This window comes from Pseudophryne corroboree, chromosome 9, assembly GCF_028390025.1.
Source record: "Pseudophryne corroboree isolate aPseCor3 chromosome 9, aPseCor3.hap2, whole genome shotgun sequence".
In the NCBI taxonomy this organism is placed as follows: domain Eukaryota; kingdom Metazoa; phylum Chordata; class Amphibia; order Anura; family Myobatrachidae; genus Pseudophryne; species Pseudophryne corroboree.
This window is the reverse complement of record NC_086452.1, coordinates 143,211,667-143,235,253: the sequence shown is the minus strand read 5'-3', so window position 1 is coordinate 143,235,253 and position 23,587 is coordinate 143,211,667. Positions and strand designations below refer to the sequence as shown.

Below are 23,587 nucleotides of genomic sequence, written 5' to 3'. Positions count from 1 at the left end.
GCACTCCCTTCACAAATGTCTGTACTTCAGGAAGAGAAGCCAATTCTTTTTGAAAGAAAATGGACAAGGCCGAAATTTGAACCTTTATGGATCCTAATTTTAGGCCCAAATTTACTCCTGTTTGAAGGAAGTGAAGTAAACGGCCCAAATGGAACTCCTCCGTAGGAGTAGTCCTGGCCTCACACCAAGAAACATATTTTCGCCATATGCTGTGATAATGTTTCGATGTCACGTCCTTCCTAGCCTTAATCAGGGTAGGAATGACCTCCTCCGGAATACCTTTTTCCGCTAGGATCCGGCATTCAACCGCCATGCCGTCAAACGCAGTCGCGGTAAGTCTGGGAACAGACAGGGCCCCTGTTGCAGCAGATCCTGCCTTAGAGGAAGAGGCCACGGATCTTCTGTGAGCAAGTCTTGCAGATCCGGATACCAAGTCCTTCGTGGCCAATCTGGAACAATGATGATTGTTCTCACTCTTCTTTGCCTTATTATTCTCAACACCTTGGGTATGAGAGGCAAAGGAGGGAACACATAGACCGATCTGAACACCCATGGTGTCACCAGAGCGTCTACAGCTACCGCCTGAGGGTCTCTTGACCTGGCGCAATATCGCTTTAGCTTTTTGTTGAGACGGAACGCCATCGTGTCTATCTGAGGCAGTCCCCACCGACCCGCGATCTGTGCGAAGACTTCGTGATGAAGTCCCCACTCTCCCGGTTGCAGGTCGTGTCTGCTGAGGAAGTTCGCTTCCCAGTTGTCCACCCCCGGGATGAACACTGCCGACAGTGCGCTTACATGATTCTCCGCCCAGCGAAGAATCTTGGTTACTTCTGCCATTGCCACTCTGCTCCTTGTGCCGCCTTGGCAGTTTATATGAGCCACTGCTGTGACATTATCCGACTGAATCAGAACCAGTTTGTCCCGAAGTAATGCCTCCACTTGACGGAGCCGTTGTATATGGCCCTCAACTCCAGGACGTTGATGTGGAGACAAGTCTCTAGAGTTGACCAGAGACCTTGGAAATTTCTCCCCAGTGTGACTGCTCCCCAACCTCGGAGGCTTGCGTCCGTGGTCACCAGGATCCAGTCCTGAATGCCGAAGCTGCGGCCTTCCAGGAGGTGAGCACTGTGCAGCCACCACAGGAGAGATATCCTGGCTCTGGGAGACAGGGTGATCCTTTGATGCATTTGTAAATGAGACCTGGACCATTTGTACAGTAGGTCCCATTGAAAAGTCCTCGCATGGAACCTGCTGAAGGGGATGGCCTCGTACGATGCCACCATCTTCCCCAGGACACGTGTGCAGTGAAGCACTGAAATCTTTTTTGGCTTTAATAGGTGCCTGACCAGAGCTATGAGCTCCTGAGCCTTTTCCATCAGAAGAAAACCCTTTTTCTGTTCTGTGTCCAGAATCGGGCCCAAAAAGGTCAGACGCGTTGTAGGAACCAGCTGGGACTTCGGAATATTGAGAATCCAGCCGTGCTGTTGCAACGTCCTCACAGACAGTGACACGCTGTCCAGTAACTTCTCTCGAGATCTTGCCTTTATGAGGAGACCGTCCAAGTATGGGATAATTGTGACACCCTGCTTGCGCAGGAGCACCATCATTTCCACCATTACCATGGTGAAAATTCTCGGGGCCGTGGAAAGCCCAAACGGCAACGTCTGAAATTGGTAATGACAGTCCTGTACCGCAAATCTCAGGAACGCCTGGTGAGGAAGAAAAATTGGAACATGAAGGTAAGCATCCTTTATGTCCAGGGAAACCATCCAATCCCCCCCACCCTCCAGGCTGGCGATGACCGCTCTGAGCGATTCCATCTTGAACTTGAACTTTTTCAAGTACAGGTTCAGGGATTTCAGATTCAAAATGGGTCTGACCGAACCGTCCGGTTTCGGAACCACAAACAGGGTTGAGTAATACCCCTTTCCTTGCTGGATAAGAGGAACCTTGACTATCACCTGTTGCAGATACAATTTTTGAATTGCAGTTAACACTAACTCCCTTTCTGACGGAGAAGCTGGCAGAGCCGATTTGAAAAACCGGCGAGGAGGCATCTCTCCGAATTCCAGCCTGTATCCCTGAGAAACAATCTCTATTGCCCAGGGATCCACCTGTGAGTGAACCCAGACGTGGCTGAAAAATCGAAGACGTGCCCCCACTTGAGCTGACCCCCCCAGGGAAGCCTCAGCGTCATGCGGTGGATTTTGCAGATGTAGGGGGGGACTTCTGCTCCTGGGAACTAGCTGTGTGCAGCTTTTTTCCCTTGCCTTTACCTCTGGCAAGAAAGGACGATCCCCGTACCTTTTTGCTTTTATTTGAACGAAAGGACTGCATTTGGTAATGAGGTGCCTTCTTAGTATGTTGTGGGGAAACATAAGGTAAAAAATTCGATTTACCAGCCGTAGCAGTAGAGACAAGGTCCAAGAGGCCTTCTCCAAACAACTCCTCCCCCTTGTAAGGCAACGACTCCATATGCCGCTTTGAGTCGGCATCCCCCGTCCACTGTCGGGTCCACAAGAGTCGCCTAGCAGAAATAGACATAGCATTTATTCTGGAGCTTAGTAAACAAATGTCTCTTTGGGCATCCCTCATATATAACACAGCATCCTTGATATGCTCTAGGGTCATTAGAATGGTATCCTTATCTAGGGTCTCAATCTCCGTAGACAAGGAATCTGTCCATGCTGCGACAGCACTACAAACCCAGGCCGATGCCATAGCCGGCCTAACAATAGTTCCAGAATGTGTGTAAATGTACTTCATGGTAACTTCCTGCTTACGATCCGCAGGATCCTTGAGGGTAGCAGTATCCTGGGAAGGCAGTGCCACCTTCTTGGATAAGCATGTTAACGCCTTGTCTACTTTAGGCGAAGATTCCCATTGTATCCTGTCCTTTTGTGGGAAGGGATACGCCATAAGAATCCTTTTGGGAACTTGTAGTCTCCTGTCTGGAGATTCCCAAGCCTTTTCGCACAATTTGCTTTGCTCAAATGAGGACGGAAAGGTGATCTCAGGCTTTTTCTCTTTATACATGTGTACCCTCGTGTCAGGGTGTTCCTCAGTAATATGCAAACCTTTTTAATAGCAATGATCATGTAACGAATACCTTTAGCCACTTTTGGCTGTAATTTTGCATCCTCATAGTCGACACTGGAATCTGAATCCGTGTCGGTATCTGTGTCAGTGATCTGAGATAATGTGCGTTTCTGAGACCCAGAAGGGGACGGTACCACTGGGACAGGCATGGTCTGACTTCCTGACTGATCCCTAGCCTCAGTCTTGTCTAATCTCTTATGCAATAAATTTACATTAGCATTCAAGACATTCCACATATCCATCCAGTCCGGTGTCGGCGTTGCAGACGGTGACCTGACATTCATGCACTCCCCCTCCTCCTTAGGCGAGCCTTCATCGTCAAACATGTAGACACACACGTACCGACACACTCCACACACACAGGGAAACTCTTTTCTGAAGACAGGTTCCCCTTTAGGCCCTTTGGAGAGACAGAGAGAGAGTATGCCAGCACACACCCCAGCGCTATATTACCCCAGAGAAAAACACAGAATGTTTACCCAGTAGCGCTGCTGTAATGTATAATCGCCAATTATGTGCCCCCCCCCTCTACTTTAATACCCTCTTTCACCGTGTGTCAAGCAGGGGAGAGTCCGGGGAGCTTCCTCTCAGCGGTGCTGTGGAGATAAAATGGCGCAGGTGAGTGCTGAGGGAGAAGCCCCGCCCCCTCGGCGGCGGGCTTCTGTCCCGCTCAAACTTTGTAAAACATGGCGGGGGCTCTTTTATATACATGTATAGTGCCCACCTGTACATGTATATAGGTCATTTTGCCATAGGAGAGGTATTCATTGCTGCCCAGGGCGCCCCCCCTGCGCCCTGCACCCTTACAGTGACCGTAGTGTGTGAGGTGTATGGGAGCAATGGCGCACAGCTGCAGTGCTGTGCGTTACCTCAGTGAAGCACCCGAAAGGCTTCTGTTGCCTCAGAGTCTTCTTTCTTCTTTTCTTCCGGCTCTGTGAGGAGAACGGCGGCGCGGCTCTAGGATGAACGCCCAGGATGAACCTGTGTTCCACTCCCTCTGGAGTTAATGGTGTCCAGTAGCCGAGAAGCAGAGCCTTTCATTTAAGTAGGTCTGCTCCTCTCTCCTCAGTCCCTCGATGCAGGGAGTCTGTTGCCAGCAGTGCTCCCTGAAAAGAAGAAAAAACCTAACAAATATACTTTCTTAGCAGGAAACTCAGGAGAGCTCCCTGCAGTGCACCCATCTCTTCTGGGCACAGTCTAAAAACTGAGGTCTGGAGGAGGGGCATAGAGGGAGGAGCCAGTGCACACCCAGAGTCTAAAGTCTTTCTTAAAGTGCCCATGTCTCCTGTGGAGCCCGTCTATTCCCCATGGTCCTTACGGAGTCCCAGCATCCTCTAGGACGTTAGAGAAACAGGGTTTACATTGGGCAAATAATCCTACAAATATGAGGCTTGTGGCATCCTCAGGGCACCATAACAAACGTTACTGATTAGATAAACTCTAACTAAAGTTAATAGCAATAACAAAAAATCCAGTGTGTATAAAATGATTAATGTATGCAGACATGAACCTAATTAAACTTGTAAAGACTACCGTCCCTTTTGAAACAATCAGTGACAGCACTGTTCACGATAATGGTTTCATCAACCATACTGACACAGCTATCTCAAGAGGCATCATTTAAAGAAGCAAAGGATTGTGAGTGCGCTGTCAATGGCAACCTGTGTAGGGGGGGGGGGGGGGTTCAGCCCTTGAGATAGGTAATTAGGTATAGCAAAATTGTAAAGTGTATATACTGGTGCCGGCTGTTAATCCAAATAGGGAGGGTATATCATTTAAAATAAGTTAAAACAATTTATTACACATACATAGAAAGAAATGAAGATTACATATTAAAAATATTATAAGATGTCACAATTTTCTATCTATTCTCAAATATTGACAGAAAGATATATTATTGACCACTTGAATCTCACTCAAATTGAATGCTATGCACAGCTTCTGGTTAGGGCTCATTCCTCAGTATAGCCATTAGTTCGCTTTTAGATGTAAATAATACCGAGTCCTTTCAGGTGTAGTCCCCAGGGAATCTCAATTGCAAGTGGAGATCCAAATAGCAGCAGGAGGATAATTCGGGGCCTAATGATTTGTAGCTTGGAAAAGTCCAAATGGAGGAAAAGAGTCCAATTGTTACCAGAGTAGTCACGTGTGGAAAGAAAGTTGGTGGTTAGTGGTATTAGGCTCAACGCGTTTCGCTGGTCTGATGGCTGCCAGCTTCCTCATTTAAAGAAGCCTCAAAAAGCAATGAAAGCAATAAGAAGTAATTGTTTGGATAAGGATTACATGGGTAGATTTCTGTAGCTGCTGTTCACCTTTCTACATGGGTAACTTATTTAAAAACTGGTTTCTTCAGTGGACCCCTTGTATACCAGCAGTATTGTCTTCAGTGGGGAAGGATTTGAAAGTGGATGTGGCAAATGCACTGTCAAGGGCCATTAAGGGTGGTTATTTAGCATTCATTGCTGCAGAACAAAAACACACTGCGATTTCTGATGGAAATGTTTTGCTTATAAATGGTGCAATTAAATTGACAAACACCAAGCTCTTTAGTGCACAGTATTTCGATTTAGTTTTTACTCTTTTAATTCTTTTTTTTTTTTTTTTTTAAATAAAGGATATTTTATTATGAGGCTGTTTTTATGAGATTATTAAAACATACAGTACTGGAATGTGTTTCAAAGGATTAAGCCTTTCATCTTCATCTAAAAATAGTAAAGTAAACAAAGTGCAACTGATTAAATATAGCTAAGGTAAGATGTTTATTGGATCATTAGGTGGTAAGCTACCATTCGCTTTAGAAGCTGAGTTTTTTATGGGTGAGCAGTTCTCGGCATTCAGTGGCTTCAAGCTTTATCACAACACAAATGACAGAAGCAGGCGAGGCATAACTGTTATACTATTACTGACAGTGGCTGATGAATACTGCATAGGAAATTATTAATAGCACATTTCATTTAGAAACTCGAATGTCTACATTTCTGCATCATTTTTTATTATAATGGTGCCGCGAATGACGGTTTATGTATAACGGTAGCGTATTTGTACTGCTCGTGCTGTTTATCTGCTAGGAATTAAGGGTTTCCTTTTTTCACATGGGGCAAAAAAATAAATTGATATGAAATTAGTTTTAAATGATGAGATTTATTATTAAAATTCTATTTGTATGGACATTAATGGACAGTATCACCAATGAATGGGAATAATATATATTTAGAAATACATATTAGAAGCATAGAGTTGCTAGCAATTTTGTATTGGATACAATTTTGTTTTTCAGTTGGAACTGTTTTTTTGTTGCACTTCTTATTTTTAACTCCCTACTCTTCTCCTTATTTATGAAGTAATGGTAACTCCTCTGAAGTTTTAGTTACAGAAAGGGGTTATCATTGTGCTTCCAATGTAAAGGTCAACAATGTCTAGGTCAACCCTGTATGGTCGACCTGCTTTAGGTCAATAGGTACAAAAGGTCAACATGGTCAAAAGGTTAACATGACAATAGTTGACAAAAATGGTTGACACAATTTTATTTTTCATGCTTTTCCAGCTTTTTGCTTTATTTACTATTCGCGTGAACTATGATTGGGAATAGTAAGCTTAAACTGTGGTGAGTGCATCAGTAGCGGAACGAGCCACCTTGCTGGAAGGGTGGCAAGGGTACATGTTTCCACAAATTGTACTTAGCTATAGTTAAACAGACAAAATAAAAAAACAAAAAAATAAATAAAAAAAATAGTGTCAACTTTTTTGTGTCGACCATTGTCATGTCAACCTTTTGACTTTGTTGACCTTTTGACACTGTCCACCTAATTCATGTTGACCATATGTGTGTCATGACTATTTTCGGGGCTGGCCTATGATGGTTCCTGCATTTCCTGCATATGGAAACATAGGATTAGGCTGCAGGAAGAATGGGAGAGGTTAGGGTTAGGCACCACAGGAGATGTTAGAGGTAGGAATTAGGGTTTGGTATAGGAGAAGAATATTCAGCAGAACACTGGTGTAGCAGAAGTGATCATCCCATGGCTACTGGTGCCCAGAAACTGTGTTGGAGCTGTTGCAGCTGTCAGGACCAGGTAAGTGACCACTGGACCACTAGGGAAGCTATGTCAACATTTTAACACAGTCTACATGCTAAATGTTGCAAAATAATTAAGTGTGTAAAAACCCTTTGCTATTGTGTAGCATATATACAGAGAGAGAGAGAGACAGGAGAGGAAGAGAAAAGAGGGAGAGAAAGATAGAAGAAAGAGAGGGGTGAGGGGGAGAGATGTGAGAGTCTGAGGAGAGAGAGGTGTGGAAGAGGGATAGACGAGAGGGAGAGATAGGTGAGATGAAATAGAGGACAGATAGAGAGAGGGGGCACAGATAGAATAGAGGTAAGGGAAAGATAGGAAAGAGAAGAGAGAGAGGGGAGAGAGTTGGGAGAGGGAGAGAGGTGAGAGGGAGAGATGGATGAAAGAGAGGAGAGGGAGACAGGAAAGAGGGAGAGAGGGTTGTGGAAGAGATGGGAGAAAGAGAGGATAGAGAGGAGGGTGGGAGAGGGAAAAGGAATATGGGAGAGAGGGGTGAGGGAGAGATGGGAGAGAGGGGTGAGAGATGAGAGAGAGAGCGCGGTGAGGGAGAGCGAGATGGTAGAGAGAAAGGGGTGAGGGAGAGAGATGGAAGAAAGGGGTGAAGTAGGGACAGAGAGTGAGTGAGAGAGAGAAAGGAGGAGGGACAGACCAGGCTTGGAATGGCAATTAAACAAGAAATATACTTAGCACACAGCACCCTGCTGGTTGACGGTGGCAATCAGGATCTGGGAGTGGGTCCCTGCACACAGCAGCCCAATGCCTCTACATTGTTATGTGTTTGTTAAGCACTTAATTCATTCAGACTGTGGCAGATTTTGCAATCACTCTAAAATCCTCAGGCAAAGTACTGATTGTCTAGCAGTGCTTTGTAGTGAGGAATTTAGAGTCTGGTTGAATGGAGTGCAGAGCTTGTAAGAGCACAAAGTGTTTGCAGGCACTCCCTGAGCCATGGGACGCAATAACAGTGGGCGGCAATGGTAGAGTAGCTGATCTAGAGAGCTGGGTGGAGTTCTCATTGCCCTCTCAAATCTGGCTCCTGGGGCACATGACCCCTTAGACTCTCCCCTAGTTGTGGCCCTGCCTTAGGGATTTCACCCAAGTCTAAAATCTGAAATGCATTTATGTTTCATATGCACCTTGGGGGTCATTCCGAGTTGGCCACACGTAGTAACTTTTTGCTGCTCGTGTGATCAACTTGACGCCACCTATGGGGAGTGTATTTTAGCTTAGCAGGGCTGCGATCGCTTGTGCAGCCCTGCTATGCTAAAAAAAGTTTCAAGCAAAACAAGACTAGCCCTGCAGCTACTTACCCAGTGCAATGGATCAGGCGATGCAGGTCCCGGCTGTGACGTCAGACATCTGCCCTCCAAACGCCTGGACACACCTGTGTTCACCTTACCACACCCGGGAAACGGTGAGTAGACACCACAATCCTCCTTCCCGCTGTCAATCTTCTTGTGATCGCGCCTACGATCGCTTTCATCGGTCCAGGCGTCATTGCCCGGTGACGGCCGTTGCTAGGCAATGACACGCATGCGCTATGTGGCCGCCGCGCAGCTGCAGTTCCGACCCGTTCGCACCGCAGCGAAGAACCGCTACGTGCGAACGGGTCGGAATGATCCCCCTTATACATACATTTTTTTTTTTTTATAATTTTGTGTATTGAATAAACAAAAACAAAAGTGCCACTATATCAGTTGGTGTTCAATACATTTTTGGATTGTGGATCATTGCGCACAAGAAATCCTCAACTTGTGTTTTGATTTTTATTTAATTGCAAATAAAGACTTCTGTGCCATAGCTCACAATTAATTGCAGTACCGTCTGTTTTAACTGTAAGCAAACGTGTTATTGGTCTTTTTACCAATCAGCTTAGGCTCTGAAGTGTGTGTGAAATTTAGGTGGTCTTTGAAATAGTAATTCCTTTATAATTGAACATGTATGAACATGTTTTTCCATTGGATAGAATTATGTGTGTAATTTAAGTAACTTAGATGAGAAAAAGTAAAGCAATGTAATAGGTGTTCTGTTTTTTTTCCTCCCAGGATATAATTGGCAAAGCATTGCAGTATATTGGCTCATTTGGCAATTTAAGCATTGAAGAACAAGTTGTAGCCCTTATTGATGAGGAAATGTGCATTAACTGTGGCAAGTGCTACATGACCTGCAATGACTCTGGTTATCAGGTAAATTTCCCTTTCTAATACGCAATACAGAATAATTGTCAAAATGTCGTGATGGTTTTGCTATAGGTAATAATTATGTAACAGGCCAGCAGCACTGTATGTATATCATACCCCCACAATACATTTATTTTTGTGCAAGATTACCTATTAATCACTTTGCATATACATATACTGTAAACATAGTTTGTCCTGCCCTGTAAAATCCATGTGCCTCAACTTTGGATACTTAAAAGCCCCACTAGTAACACTATGAGACTACTCCATTCAGTTAGTTTAAGGTTTACATTGGTAACCTAAGTTAAGAGATATTGAAACTTTCTCTATTACAAGTGTTATTGTCATGCATTTGAATGTCTTCTTTGCATGGATATTTATGCCTTAGCCAAACTCACATTACATCTAACTATTAAGAAAGGTATACTGTATAATTGAAACCGTTGGAGAAAGCATATCGTCTAGAATTGATGAAGCGAGAATATCAAATATCAACTGGAACCGATGCCGAGGAAATCGGCTTAAACCATTGGAGCGAGAATATCAGCTGGAACCGATGGCGATGATATCATCTGGAACCGATGGAGCAGGAATATTCTCTGAAACTGAGGGAGCAAGGATATCAGCTAGACCTTTCAAACTAAATCAGGGGCATGAATGTCAGAAGCATCATTTCAGGTTCTTTCCCCTGGAGCATAGACCATGCAATCTATTAAATATTGGAGTTGACCATAATGATAATGGCAATTCCTTGACTACAAATTCAGTTTCTAGTTGAGTAATCACCTTTGGAGTTTTAGGAAGAGCAGAATGGAAATGGTTTAAGACTAGAGATTTTAATAAGGAAATATAAAATTAATTTGGAATTCTCAAAGAAGGATGGAGCTTGAGTTTATAAACCATGGGATTAATTACTTCCTCAATTAGAAATAGGTCAATATACAGAGGTGGCAGTTTCATAGAGGGTATTCAAAGTCTAAGATTATGGGTAGATAAACATACCTGATCACTGGGTCTCAATTTAGTGGCTGCTAGCCTTTTCAAATCAGCAAGCTTCTTCTATTGAGCTGAAGCTTTTGCTAAAGTTGCACTCACATTCTTCCAGATGCTGGATAAATATTGTAACTGCAGGGACATCATAGACAGGTAAATTTGAAAATCTGGAACTCGAGGATGAAGCCATACACATTGAAAAAATGGAGACATACCAGTGGAAGTATGGTACCAGTTGTAATAATTCCAACCAGTTATTTTGATATGGCGTAGGCAGGTTTCTAAGTCTTGATTAACCCTCCCGGTATGACCGTTAGTTTGTGGATGGCAGACTGTAGAAAATTTTAATTCCACTTGTAAAGCAGAGCAGAGAGCTCTACAGAATTTATCCACAAACTGAATTGCCCAATCAAAAATAATCTCAGTAGGTAAACCATGAGCCATTGGTTACCCTTTCTGTGAAATAAGTGCACCATTTTTGAGAATTTATCTACCCAGATAGTATTTGCTCACTGGCTGAAGAAAGACCAGGAATATTTGGGTACAGATAATGGTAGGATCCCTCCTGCTGGTGTTTGGCAGGGTACCTTATGCTGAACATATTTCAGGCAAGAAGCAATGAAATCACTAACATCAACCTTCATGGATGGCCACCAATAGAACCTTCAAAGGAAGTCTAGAGTTCTTAAGTCCAACATGGCCAGAAAGTGTGAGCTATGAGCATATTGAAGTAACTTTCTCCTGAGATTGGGTGATACAAATGTCTTCCCCACTGGTGGGGTGAGGTTGGTACAGGTGCAGAAAACACTGTAGGATGCAGAATTGAATGACTACTGATTTCCTCTATTTCAGAAGTCATGGACCGAGAGAGAGCATCTGCCTGACCATTTTGCAGACCTGGGCGATAGTTTAAAATCAAATCTGGTAAAGAACATAGTCCAGCGAGCCTGTCTTCAGTTAAGACACTGTGTGTTTTTCAGAAAAAGCTGATTCTTGTGTTTGGGATAGATAATTATGGGAAACTTTGCTCCTTGAAATAAGTACTGCCTTTCCACCAATGCGAGCTTGATAACTAGTAGCTCCTGTTCTCTGATTGCATAATTCCTTTTGGCTGACTATAATTTCTTGGAAAAACAACCAAAAGAATGCAACTTCCCTTCTTCAGAGCTTTGCAAAAGAACTGCTCCCATTCCTTCAGAAGACACATCAACCTCCAGAATAAAAGGTTTTGTCACATCAGACTATTGGGACAGATTGGCACCTTTTCTGGTGAGAGCTGTAATTGGAGCCACCAACGTCGAAAAACCTTTAATGAATTTATGATAATAGTTTACAAATCTTAGGAAGTGTTTAAGGTAGTCAGTTGAGTCCAGTTAAGGATTGTTTGCACCTTTTCTGGGTCCATTTGAGGATAATATAACCTAAAAACGGTATAGATAAAAATGATATTTCTCGAGTATACAGTAGAGATGATTTGCCCATAATCTTCTTATTACCTCTTTAACCTGCTGTCGATGAAAACTCATCTTGAGAAAAGATCTCAATGTCATCAAAATAAACACCTCTATTGACCTGTATAATAGATTACGGAAGATCTTGTTCACAAAATGTTGAAAAACAGTGGGAGCATTACTCAGACCAAAGGGCATGAATAAATACTCATAAATGGCCGTCCCTTTTTTAGAACACTGTTTTCCAGTCGTAGCCTGCACAAATTTTGATCAGAATATAGACACCCCTAAGATCCAGCTTAGTGAAAACTGTGGCTCCCTTGAATCTACCAAATAACTAATTATCAAAAGCAGCAGATATTTGTTCACTGTGATTTCATGAAAGCCTTTGTAATCAATGCAGGGACATACCCGTCCATCTTTCTTCTTGACGTAAATAAAAAGTCTCTCCAGCTTCTCTAAATTTTCTTTAATGTACTCAGACATAGCCTCTGTTTCCAGTACAGAGAGACAGAAAATTCTGCCATGAGGTAGTGTCTTCCCAGGTATCAAATCAATGGGACAATCCTATTCCCTTGTTTACTAAAGATGTCATATAATTGAGAGTATAGACATTGTGGACATTGCATTGATTCAGAAATCCTTGGCATAACTTTGGCACTCCATCAAACTTGTTGGGGTTTGGGAGCTGTAGATGAGCTGCTGGCATAGCTACAGAAGAAGACACTGAGCTGGAATAAGTAAATTCAGGCTAGGGAGAATCTGGTACCTTAGAGAATGTTGCTTGAAGAGCATCTTGGCATGCAGATATATTTTGCAAACACTGCGCCAATTGTCTCTGTGAAGTTTTCAGGCTTTCAAGTTGATTGGCAATTCTCTTGAGGAGATCCGCATGAAGTCCTTGACCCGCAATCAGATCCATGTGGCCAGTGCATGTCACACTCCAGAGATTCTGTGGATCTAGTTTGGGTTTTTGACTGCTATGGATTCAAAAGTAGGTAACGTGAAAGTAGCTAGCTTTGGACCTTTTTCAGTAATAAACGCCCTTTGCAAAATTTGCGAATGCATGGCAATATGCGTGTTGATCGCAAAACCATACGCAGTTCCTGAAACATTGAATATTTTTCCTATCTGCTCCAGGCAAGGTTATCAACAGTTCTTGAGACACAAGAGACTGGAAGTGGTCATCGCTGATGTCAGAGGCCCTTCTTAAAAACGCCTGGGCATGCATGCGTTTTTTCAGACACACCATGAAAACAGCAGGTTTCTGCAGAGAATTGCCGGCTTTCTGTCAGTTAAACAGCGGCTACATTGCAATCAAGATGTGTATGCAATTTTTGTAACTATTTTTACTTGCTTGTGCGCAATGCGAACACAGCACATGCGCAGTCGTTCGATAATCGCCCGGATTGCTATTCGCAAATTTTGCAATCCTTACTGAATGAGGTCCTTAATGTAGTTCTTGCTCATAGACTATTGGTACTGAATCTAATACTGAGTAGTTGGCGGAGACCCAGAATAGGGGCATGGAGAATAACATGCCAGTGGTTTTTGCCAGGGATCCCAGCAAGAAATTGTGGACTTCTCTGCTTCCGACATGCAGGTTGCGGCCCCATATCTAGGTCACTCAGTATTAGCACTAGGTAGATTCTGAGGTAACTGAGAATGGCGAATATAATGGATGGATTGTGGAACAGATGGCAAGGATATTGTCTGGAATCGATGGAGCAAGGATATTGTCTGGAACCAAAGGTAGTGATATTGTCTGTAACCTATGGAGCAAGGATATCGTCTGGAACCGTTGGAGGGAGGATCTTGTCTAGAACCTATGGAGCCAGTGAGTACACAATCAGGATATTACACATGAGTTGCTTTAATGAAGAAATCCACTGCTGCTCAGTAGAAGCATACAGTTAGGCTGAGAGCAGAGTTGTTTTGGGACTCCAATTCACCCTCTTTATACCTAAGGATGACAGAGAATGGATGCCAAGATCAGCTGGGAGACTGATCATCCAGAATTGGCTGCAGATCAGTCATGTGACTGGAATTAAAAAGTTGTAAGCTAATAAATCAATAGCACAGAACCAATGTGTTTTGAAGGTCTGTTTATAGGATTGTACCTATATTGAAGACACAGTGCTCCAGAACAAACTCAATAAGACTTGCTGTGCCTACATCACTCTTAATACACCTGGGGCTATGTTTACTAAGATTCGTTTTTGAACCAGTTTTACTCGAAATTGAATTCAACTGACATCGGCCTTGCAAAATTGCAACTTTTTGAATCGGTAACTTAGCTTTCGAGTTCCTCCTATTCGTGTTTTTCGATGTCATTCGTATTGTCGGGCAGTGTTTTACAGGAGTGATTAATATAACTCTGCCGGACATAACACAATGAAGCCTGGTCGGATCAGTAAGATCCGTGCAGGGCTTCATTGTGTATAGTATGTAAAGTGTTAAAAGTAAAAAAAAATTGTGTTGGTTCCCCCCTCCTATGTATAACCAGCCTCGTGCTCTTTGAGCACGTCCTGGTTGTTTAAATACTGGGGGGAAATTGGACAGGGGTACCCCGTATTTAGACAACTAGCACTGGCATCTGCATCCAGTCCTGGTTCCAAAAATACATGAGACAAAAGATGTAGGGGTCCCCGGTATTTTTAAAACCAGCGCTGGGATCCACTAGCAGAGAAGTTAATGCCGCAGCTGGGGGACACATTTATGTAGGTCCCTGCGGCCGTAGCATTACCCCTCCAACTAGTCACCCCTGGCCGGGGTACCATGGAGGAGTGGCCATGGAGGAGTGGGGACCCCTTAAATCAAGGGGTCCCCACCTCCAGGCACCCAAGGGCCAGTGGTGAAGCCCTAGGCTATCCCCAGCACACCTGGGCGATAGGTGCCGGGCTGATAGCCATAAGTGTGTAAAAAAAGAATATTGTCTTTTGTTTTAGAACTACAAGTCCCAGTAAGCCTCCCCCGCTTGCTGGTACTTGGAGAACCACAAGTACCAGCATGCGTGGATATAACGGGCGTGCTGGTACCTGTAGTTCTACAACAACAGAAATACCAAAATAAAAACAAGCACACTTACACACTCATACATACTTACCTACATCCCACGCCGACCAATCATGTCTACTTGTCCAGTAGAATCCAATCGTGTACATGTAAAAATTAAAAATCTACTTACAAACAATCCGGTGATGGCCTTGAAAAAAAATTCTAGCCTATGATGGGAACTTTGCGATCTGCGGCTAACAGCGAAGTTATTTGGGGTAACCCACAAGAGTGATTCCAATTAACCTTGCGGTTACCCGCAGACCACAAAGTTCCCATCATAGGCTAGAATGGAGGAGCCTCCATTCTGCCAGTGCGCTACTCCTGATTGACAGGCTAGTAGCACACAGCCAATCAGGAGAGCACCATGACATGGCACTCCCTGATTGGCTGCCATGATCTCCAGTGACAGGAGTCACGGGGGGTCCCGGCATTCGGGGAAAGGGGTTCCGAGTGTAACATGGAACCCCTTTAGTGGCGTGGACCGGGATTTTGTTTTTTTATTTTTTTCAAGGCCGTCGATTACTTCAGGACAGAAGAGAACAGATCATCACTGGATTGTTTGTAAGCAAATTTTTAATTTTTACAGGTACACGATTGGATTCTGCTTGGTAAGGGGACGTGAATGGGCAGCGTGGGATGTAGGTAAGTATGTATGAGTGTGTAAGTGTGTTTAAATAAACTTTTACTTTCACGGTGTGTGTGTGTCTTGTTTTTATTTGGGTATTTCTTTTGTTGTAGGACGGGGGACTCCTACATCTTTTGTCCCCCCATATTTTAGGAACCAGGGCCAGGCCAAGAACCCGGTGCTGGTTGTCTAATTACTGGGGAACCCCAGTTAATTTTTCCTGTTATTTTACCAACCAGGACTGGCTCAAAGAGCCCAAGGCTGGTTATACATAGGAGGGGGGACCCCACGCAATTTTTTTTTTACATTTTTAACTATTTCAGACCCTTTCCCACAGATAAACATGCACGGATCTCACTGATCCGTGCATGACTATCTGAACATGCAAGCAAAAAGCAGGTCTATTTCAAAGCTCCTTTTTTTTTTACGAATTCTATGCTATCCTGGCAGTGTTTGGCTATTGTCGGCAGTGATTGAGAATATGAATTCTTAGTAAATTACCGAGTTGTATAAAATAACAGCCGTGTTTGACCGATGGTCTATTCATTCGTATTTGTGAACTCTGCCGGGAAAAACCATATGAATAGCCCCAACACTGCCGAGATTTGTGTATAGTAAATTCCCAAGATAACTTAGAAGAAAAATACAAACAAGAATTAAATCGGGACCTTAGTAAATATGTATCCCCTGGTGCGACAACCCTGGTGACAAAGACATTGGGTGCTTTTCCTTACACTTGGTGCATGCAGTGTGTGGCTCTTCATGTCTAAAATGACTATATGTGTGGAATATCTATACTCATTTAGTGCAGCTGGACTTCCAGTGTAGAGGATTGCACTTAAAGTTTGTGTTTAAATCATACTTTTTGGGGAACTTGACACTGCCCAAGTTATGCAACGAAAATCTGACTTAAAGTGACTGCTCTGTGGAGGGACATAATTGAGGCAGAGATTCTAATGGAATGTTGCGCAGATAAGATTGTTTCGACAACATAATCTCCTTATCCCCAACAATTTTCTTTTTCAACTCAAGCGCCTGCAGTTTCCTGTAAGCATCTGCTTCACTATGTCGATCATCAAGTCGCAAGGGCAAATGCTCAGGGCTGCAGGCATACAGTGCATCCAGAAAGTATTCACATTGCTTCACTTTTTCCACATTTTGTTATGTTACAGCCTTATTCCAATCTGGAATAAATTAATTTTTCCCTCAAAATTATACACACAATGCCCCACAATGACAACATTAAAAAGTTTTTTTGAGATTTTTGCAATTTATTAAAAATAAAAAACTAAGAAATCACATGTACATAAGTATTCACAGCCTTTGCTCAATACTTTGTTGATGCACCTTTGGCAGCAATTACAGCTTCAAGTCTTTTTAAATATGATGCCACAAGCTTGGCACACCTATCTTTGGGCAGTTTCACCCATTCCTCTTTGCAGCACCTCTTCAGTTTGGATGGGAAGCATCGGTGCACAGCCATTTTCAGATCTCTCCAGAGATGTTCAATTGGATTCAAGTCTGGGCTCTGGCTGGGCCACTCAAATACATTCACAGAGTTGTCCTGAAGCCACTTCTTTGATATCTTGGCTGTGTGCTTAGGGTCGTTGTCCTGCTAAAAGATGAACTGTCACCCCAGTCTGAGGTCAAAAGCTCTATGGAGCAGGTTTTCATCCAGTATGTTTATGTACATTTCTACATTCATCTTTCCCTCTATCCTTGTGTCACAGTTCCTGCTGCTGAAAAACATCCCCACAGCATGATGCTGCCACCACCATGCTTCACTGTAGGGATGGTATTGGCCTGGTAATGAGCGGTGCCTGGTTTTCTCCAAACATGATGCCTGGCATTCACACCAGAGAGTTCAATCTTTGTCTCATTAGACCAGAGAATTTTGTTTCTCATGATCTGAGAGTCCTTCAGGTGCATTTTGGCAACCTCCAGGTGGGCTGCCATGTGCTTTTTACTAAGGAGTGGCTTCCGTCTAGCCACTGTACCATACAGGCCTGGTGGATTGCTGCAGAGATGGTTATCCTTCTTGAAGGTTCTCCTCTCTCCACAGAGGAATGCTGTAGCTCTGACAGAGTGACCTTCAGGTTCTTGGTCACCTCCCTGACTAGGGCCCTTCTCCCCCGGTCGCTCAGTTTAGATGGCCAGCCAGATCTAGGAAGAGTCCTGGTGGTTTCTAACTTCTTCCATTTATGGATGATGGAGGCCACTGTGCTCATTGGGACCTTCAAAGCAGCAGATATTTTTCTGTACCCTTTCCCAGATTGTGCCTGGAGATAATCCTGTCTCAGAGGTTATCTTTACAATTCCTTTGTCTTCATTCTTGTTTTGTAGTCAGACATGCACTGTCAAGTGTGGGACCATATATAGAGTGTGTGTCTTTTCAAATCATGTCCAATCAACTGAATTTAACACAGGTGGACTCCAATTAAGCTGTAGGATCATCTGAAGCATGATCAGAAGGCTTCACTGCAAAGGCTGTGAATACTTATGTACATGTGATTTGTAAGATTTTATTTTTAATACATTTGCAAAAATCTCAAAAAAACTTTTTTCATGTTGTTCTTATGAGGTAACGTGTGTAGAATTTTGAAGGAAAAAAATAATTTATTCCAGTTAAGAATAAGGCTGTAACATAACAAAATGTGGAAAAAGTGAAGTGCTATGAATAATTTCTGGATGCACTGTAGATCTCAGGACCAGCTGCTTCTCCCATGGGCAGCTTTAGATAGCTTGCTCATGCATTATTATCCCAAGTATCTTTTTTGTTTTAATCCCGTAAGAACAAACTGCAAATATTGTTTACATAGAAATCTTGTGTAAATTTTGTGATCAATATGTACAATATAAACTACACTTTACAATATTAGATGGCACTACTGTCTATGTAAAATTAGTTCAGCTGAGCAATAACACGCACATGAGGCAAGTCATGGGCAAACAGTGGTTTTATAAAAGGAAGTATTTCTAGTAATCATTTACATTTTTTAATATATGTTTTTATGAAACTAATCCACAATATAATAACAGAAAGCAGAAAATTGCCTTCAAGATGTAAGGATTTGATATATATACTGTATATACAAACAAGAGGGTTCTGCACTCTCATCAAAGTTCCTAATGGTGGGTGCTCCCGACAGACGAAATGTCCGCAAATGTAGACGAGAATTCCACGTGGTGGAGGGTGCACTCTCACTGTGTATAAAGTCCACACATTTCTTAAATAACTTTATATGTATATACATATATATATCTATATATATATATATATATATATATATTAACAGAAAGTAGTTTTTTGACAAAGAATATTAATAGTCAGATTTATTTTTTCCTGCAGCTAAGTTGTTTCCATGGTTGCAGTATAGGCTTCTACATAAGTATCAAACAGGTTTCATAATGGAAATGTGGACACTTAAATTGGGACACTGGTGACCTTTGTTAAAGTGACATTGAAACCATTTATTTCTACTTGCAGGCTATCAAGTTTGATCCCGAGACCCACTTGCCCACTGTCACTGACAGCTGTACTGGTTGTACTCTATGTCTGAGCGTTTGCCCTATTATTGAGTGCATCAAAATGGTTACCAGGACGACACCTTATGAACCAAAGAGAGGCCTTCCCTTAACCGTGAATCCAGTGTGTTAAAATGATTAGTTCAACAAATGATGAAAACTTAATGCATACCATTGCTGTTGTGCCATCTCATTATCATACATTATTTGAAATCCAGTCATATGGAAATTCTGAAAAGAGATAGTGGCTTTTAATTATAGCTGTACACATACTGTAGTAACAATTTCAAATTCAGTTTTCTTAATAGAATCTCATCTATCAAGTATATCATGTACGTGTGTATTAAATTGAGTGATTCTACACATATATAGTTAAAAATGGTTAATTTTGAGGATGATGTTTAATACATAAATAAATAAATAATGTATGCAGTCTGAGTGCCTTTCCTTTTTCATATTTTCTTTGTAGCTTGGTATTGTCAGACATAATTAGTTATTTGGAAAAAACAAAGAATTAAGAAAAGAATTACTGTTTGTATACAGACGGTAGATTTACAATGAGGATTTAACACTGGATTAAGTACTTTGTGCAGTGCGTCCACTGATAAAACATAATGTATTTCTTAATCCCTAGTACATTAGGGTTTATAATGGGCAATGTGTAACACAGCATTATTAACCATTTTAAAAGAACCTGCTCTGTTTACTAATTTATTTCAAATGTTTTAATGCTAGCTCATCTCTATTATGTTTCAATTGCATATAAAAAGCACTTGAACATTTTGCACAGATACCATAGGAGCTTCTGTCCTGATTGTGGCAGACCCTCTTCCTGATAACAAGAACATGTTCTTTAATTTACTACCATGAACTTACTATAAAGAAATTGGCTCAATGGTTATGAAAGACAAAATTATTTAATTTTAAAAATGTTTTCCATGGAATAATCTCCCCTTTCTTCAGTTAACCATAAAACTTACCAAATTTTGCCCCAACCGTGATAAGACACAGCAGAATAAATCATCAGTTATCATCCTAATTTTATTCATACGATGTACATTAAACAGAATGCTGCTTTCCAGTGCAGAGCATAATGGCAGTCTGTGGAATTAAAAGCACAAACTTTGCACTTTTGCGAAACGGCCTGTTCTACTACAATTTCACTTCTCACCAAAATGTTTGATACTGGTTCTAAAAAACTGCAAATTAAATAGGACACAACTAGAAATTACCTAAAGCTGTTTTCATTTTTGTCCCACCAAATTATGTACAAATACGGTAAGAAATATTAAGGACTGGGACATGTGAAGAAGAATTTTTTTTTTTTTTTTTTACATTTTATCCCTTTTTGGTGCACAGCAAGACACTTTTTTTCAAACCTTATTTTGTAGACTGGTGTGTACTTGTAGACATTGTCTTGCTGCAAGTCCCACTTTATGGACGGATATCTTGACAGTCTCCTATACAATTTGATAGCAAATCAATTTGGTCCCTTTGTTGATTAAAAAAAAAAAACAGTCATAAACTATGGTACTGCCACCACAGTGTTCCATGGTTCAGATGAGTTTCTTATGTTGGAATGCAGTGTTTTATTTTGTCCAAACACAACATTTATCATTTAAGCCAAAAAGTTCTATTTTACACTGAATTGTCCTAAAAGGTTTTCTTCTTGGAGACTAGTAGCTTTTGCCTTGCATTTTTCTCAAGCACAAATTTCTTGGTAAGTTTTTGACTGATGGTGGGCTTATGAACACTGACATTGCAGAAGAGATCTGAAGATCCATTGATGTTAACCTGGGGTTCTTAGTAGGGCTGTAGAAACACACTTCTGGGACAGCCACACCATCGCCAACCCAATCACATGTGACATCATGATATAACGGGAGAGGAGCTAGGACCAGGAAGCACCCCAGGGTGCAGTTGCAGGCACCTTGCAAGCCAAATATAGGTGCCACCAGAGCAGTAATTATGCCACAACCACCCTTCCCCTTCACCTTGTGACCTGTGCAGTGGCACTTATTGAACACATAATTATGGCCCCGACTTTTAGTAATCTCCCAGAGCAATTATGCTTTTGCTCTTGAAGTGTGATTTGTTGGATGACTATTCCTGTGGAGAGTACCAATGGTGTTGAATGTTTATTTCACACCATCTGTCTGACAATGGATCAGTGAAGGCCAGAAACTTTAAATATCTGTTTGTCACATTTTTTGATGAACATTGACTGTATTCCTGAGATGCTCAGTACTTTCCTGTGATCAAAGTGAGTTATATCTTTTAAACTAGGGATGAGCAGAGCAGGTTTGGTTCCCTGAGTACCGAACCCCTGCCCCCCCTCCCCCCGAACTTCATGTCCAGAACCCGGATCCGGGCCTGGCTCGGGACTTCCTGCCATACTCGGAAACCAGAATGATGCAAAACTTCATCATCCCGCGGTCAGATTCTTGTGGTTTTTGGATTCCATATTAAGAGACGCGCCTCGCCACCATTTTCAATGCAGTACTAGAGAGTGTAGTGAGAGGACGTGTCTCCTCAGTGTCTGTGTGGGAAAGTGGTGTGGTGTGTGGGGTCATGACCTGCTCTTTTGTGTCATTCCAGTGCGGTCTTGTGCTGCATCAGTCCAGTGGTGGTGTCTTGTGCTGCCTCAGTCCAGTCACCGTGGTGGTGTCCTGTGCTGCCATAAGTCCAGTGGTGGTATCCTGTGCTGCCATAAGTCCAGTGGTGCTGCTGTATAAGTTCAGTCCAGTGGTACTGTGTTGTGCTGCTTCAGTCCAGTAGTGGTGTCCTGTGCTGCCATAAGTCCAGTGGTGTTGCTGTATAGGTCCAGGGGTACTGCCATATAAGTCCAGCGGTACTGCCATATAAGTCCAGTGGTACTGCCATATAAGTCCAGGGGTACTGCCATAAGTTCAGTGGTACAGCCGTATAAGTCCAGCCCAGTGGTACTGCCGTATAAGTCCAGTGGTACTGCCGTATAAGTCCAGTGGTACTGCCATATAAGTCCAGTGGTACTGCTGTATAAGGCCAGTGGTACTGCCATATAAGTCCTGCCATATAAGTCCAGGGGTACTGCCATAAGTTCAGTGGTACAGCCGTATAAGTCCAGTCCAGTGGTACTGCCGTATAAGTCCAGTGGTACTGCCGTATAAGTCCAGTGGTACTGCCATATAAGTCCAGTGGTACTGCTGTATAAGGCCAGTGGTACTGCCATATAAGTCCATGGGGTACTGCCATATAAGTCAAGGGGTACTGCCGTATAAGTCCAGTCCAGTGGTGCTGCCATATAAGTCCAGTGGTACTGCTGTATAAGTCCAGGGGTACTGCCGTATAAGTCCAGTCAAGTGGTGCTGCCATATATGTAGAGGGGTATTGCCGTATAAGTCCAGGGGTACTGCCATATTAGTCCAGAGGTGTAGCCATAAAAGTCCGGTCCAGTGGTGTAGCCGTATAAGTCCAGGGGTGCTGCCGTATAAGTCCAGGGGTACTGCCGTATAAGTAAAGTCCAGTGGTGCAGCCATATAAGTTCAGGGGAACTGCCGTATAAGTACAGTCCAGTGGTGCAGCCGTATAAGTACAGGAGTACTGCTGTATAAGTCCAGGGGTACTGCTGTATAAGTCCAGGGGTACTGTCGTATAAGTCCATTCCAGGGGTACTGCCGTATAAGTCCAGTCCAGTGGTGCAGCAGTATAAGTTCAGAGGTACTACCGTATAAGTCTAGGGGTACTGCCGTATAAGTTCAGGGGTACTGCCGTATAAGTCCAGGGGTACTGCCATATAAGTCCAGTCCAGTGGTGCAGCCGTATAAGTCCAGGGGTACTGCCGTATAAGTCCACTAATATTGTGCGTGCATTATATCTGGGCAAATTCCATAACGTCCCAAGATTTGCACATACAATTCATTTGGTGGTGCAGAATTCTTTTGAAAAATGACAGGGGCATGCAGGAGATGCTGTCGGTGGCCCGAAAAATTGCGGCCCACTTTGACATTCAGCCACTGCATGCTACTCCCAGATGGGCCAGGTGTTTGTGCCGAACACTTGTGTCGCTTAGCTTAGTCATCCAGCTACATCATTGCACCTATTTTACTTCTTTGCATGATGAGCTGTTTGGGGACTAGTTTTTAAAAGTGCCATCCTGTCTGACACTGCAGTGCCACTCCTAGATGGGCCAGGTGTTTGTGCCGCACACTTGTGTCGCTTAGAAAAGTCATCCAGATACCTCATTGCACCTCTTTTCCTTCTTTGCATGATGTGCTGTTTGGGGCCTAATTTTTAAATGTGCCATTCTGTCTGACACTGCAGTGCCACTCCTAGATGGGCCAGGTGTTTGTGCAGCACACTTGTGTCGCTTAACAAAGTCATCCAGCTACCTTGGTGCAACCTTTTGGCCTAAAAATAATATTGTGAGGTGTGAGGTGTTCAGAATAGATTGGAAATGAGTGGAAATGAATGTTATTGAGGTTAATACCGTAGGATCAAAATTACCCCCAAATTCTGTGATTTTAGCTGTTTTTGTGTTTTTTTCAAAAATCATCCAGATCCAAAACCCAAAAAAGGGTGGTTTTGGCATAACCAATCCAGATC

General features: G+C 42.8%; 1 protein-coding gene across 1 annotated transcript in view; it reads left to right on the top strand.

The window, feature by feature from the left end:
- The window catches only part of DPYD (dihydropyrimidine dehydrogenase), a 1,751,827-nt gene extending 1,732,411 nt beyond the window's left edge, over positions 1-19,416 (top strand). The window contains exons 21-22 of the mRNA XM_063941496.1: positions 9,218-9,358; positions 18,966-19,416. Of these exons, the coding sequence (XP_063797566.1) occupies positions 9,218-9,358; positions 18,966-19,136 (312 nt within the window). The 3' untranslated portion in view covers positions 19,137-19,416. The remainder of the gene's footprint in view (positions 1-9,217; positions 9,359-18,965) is intronic.
- The last annotated feature ends 4,171 nt before the right edge of the window (positions 19,417-23,587 follow it).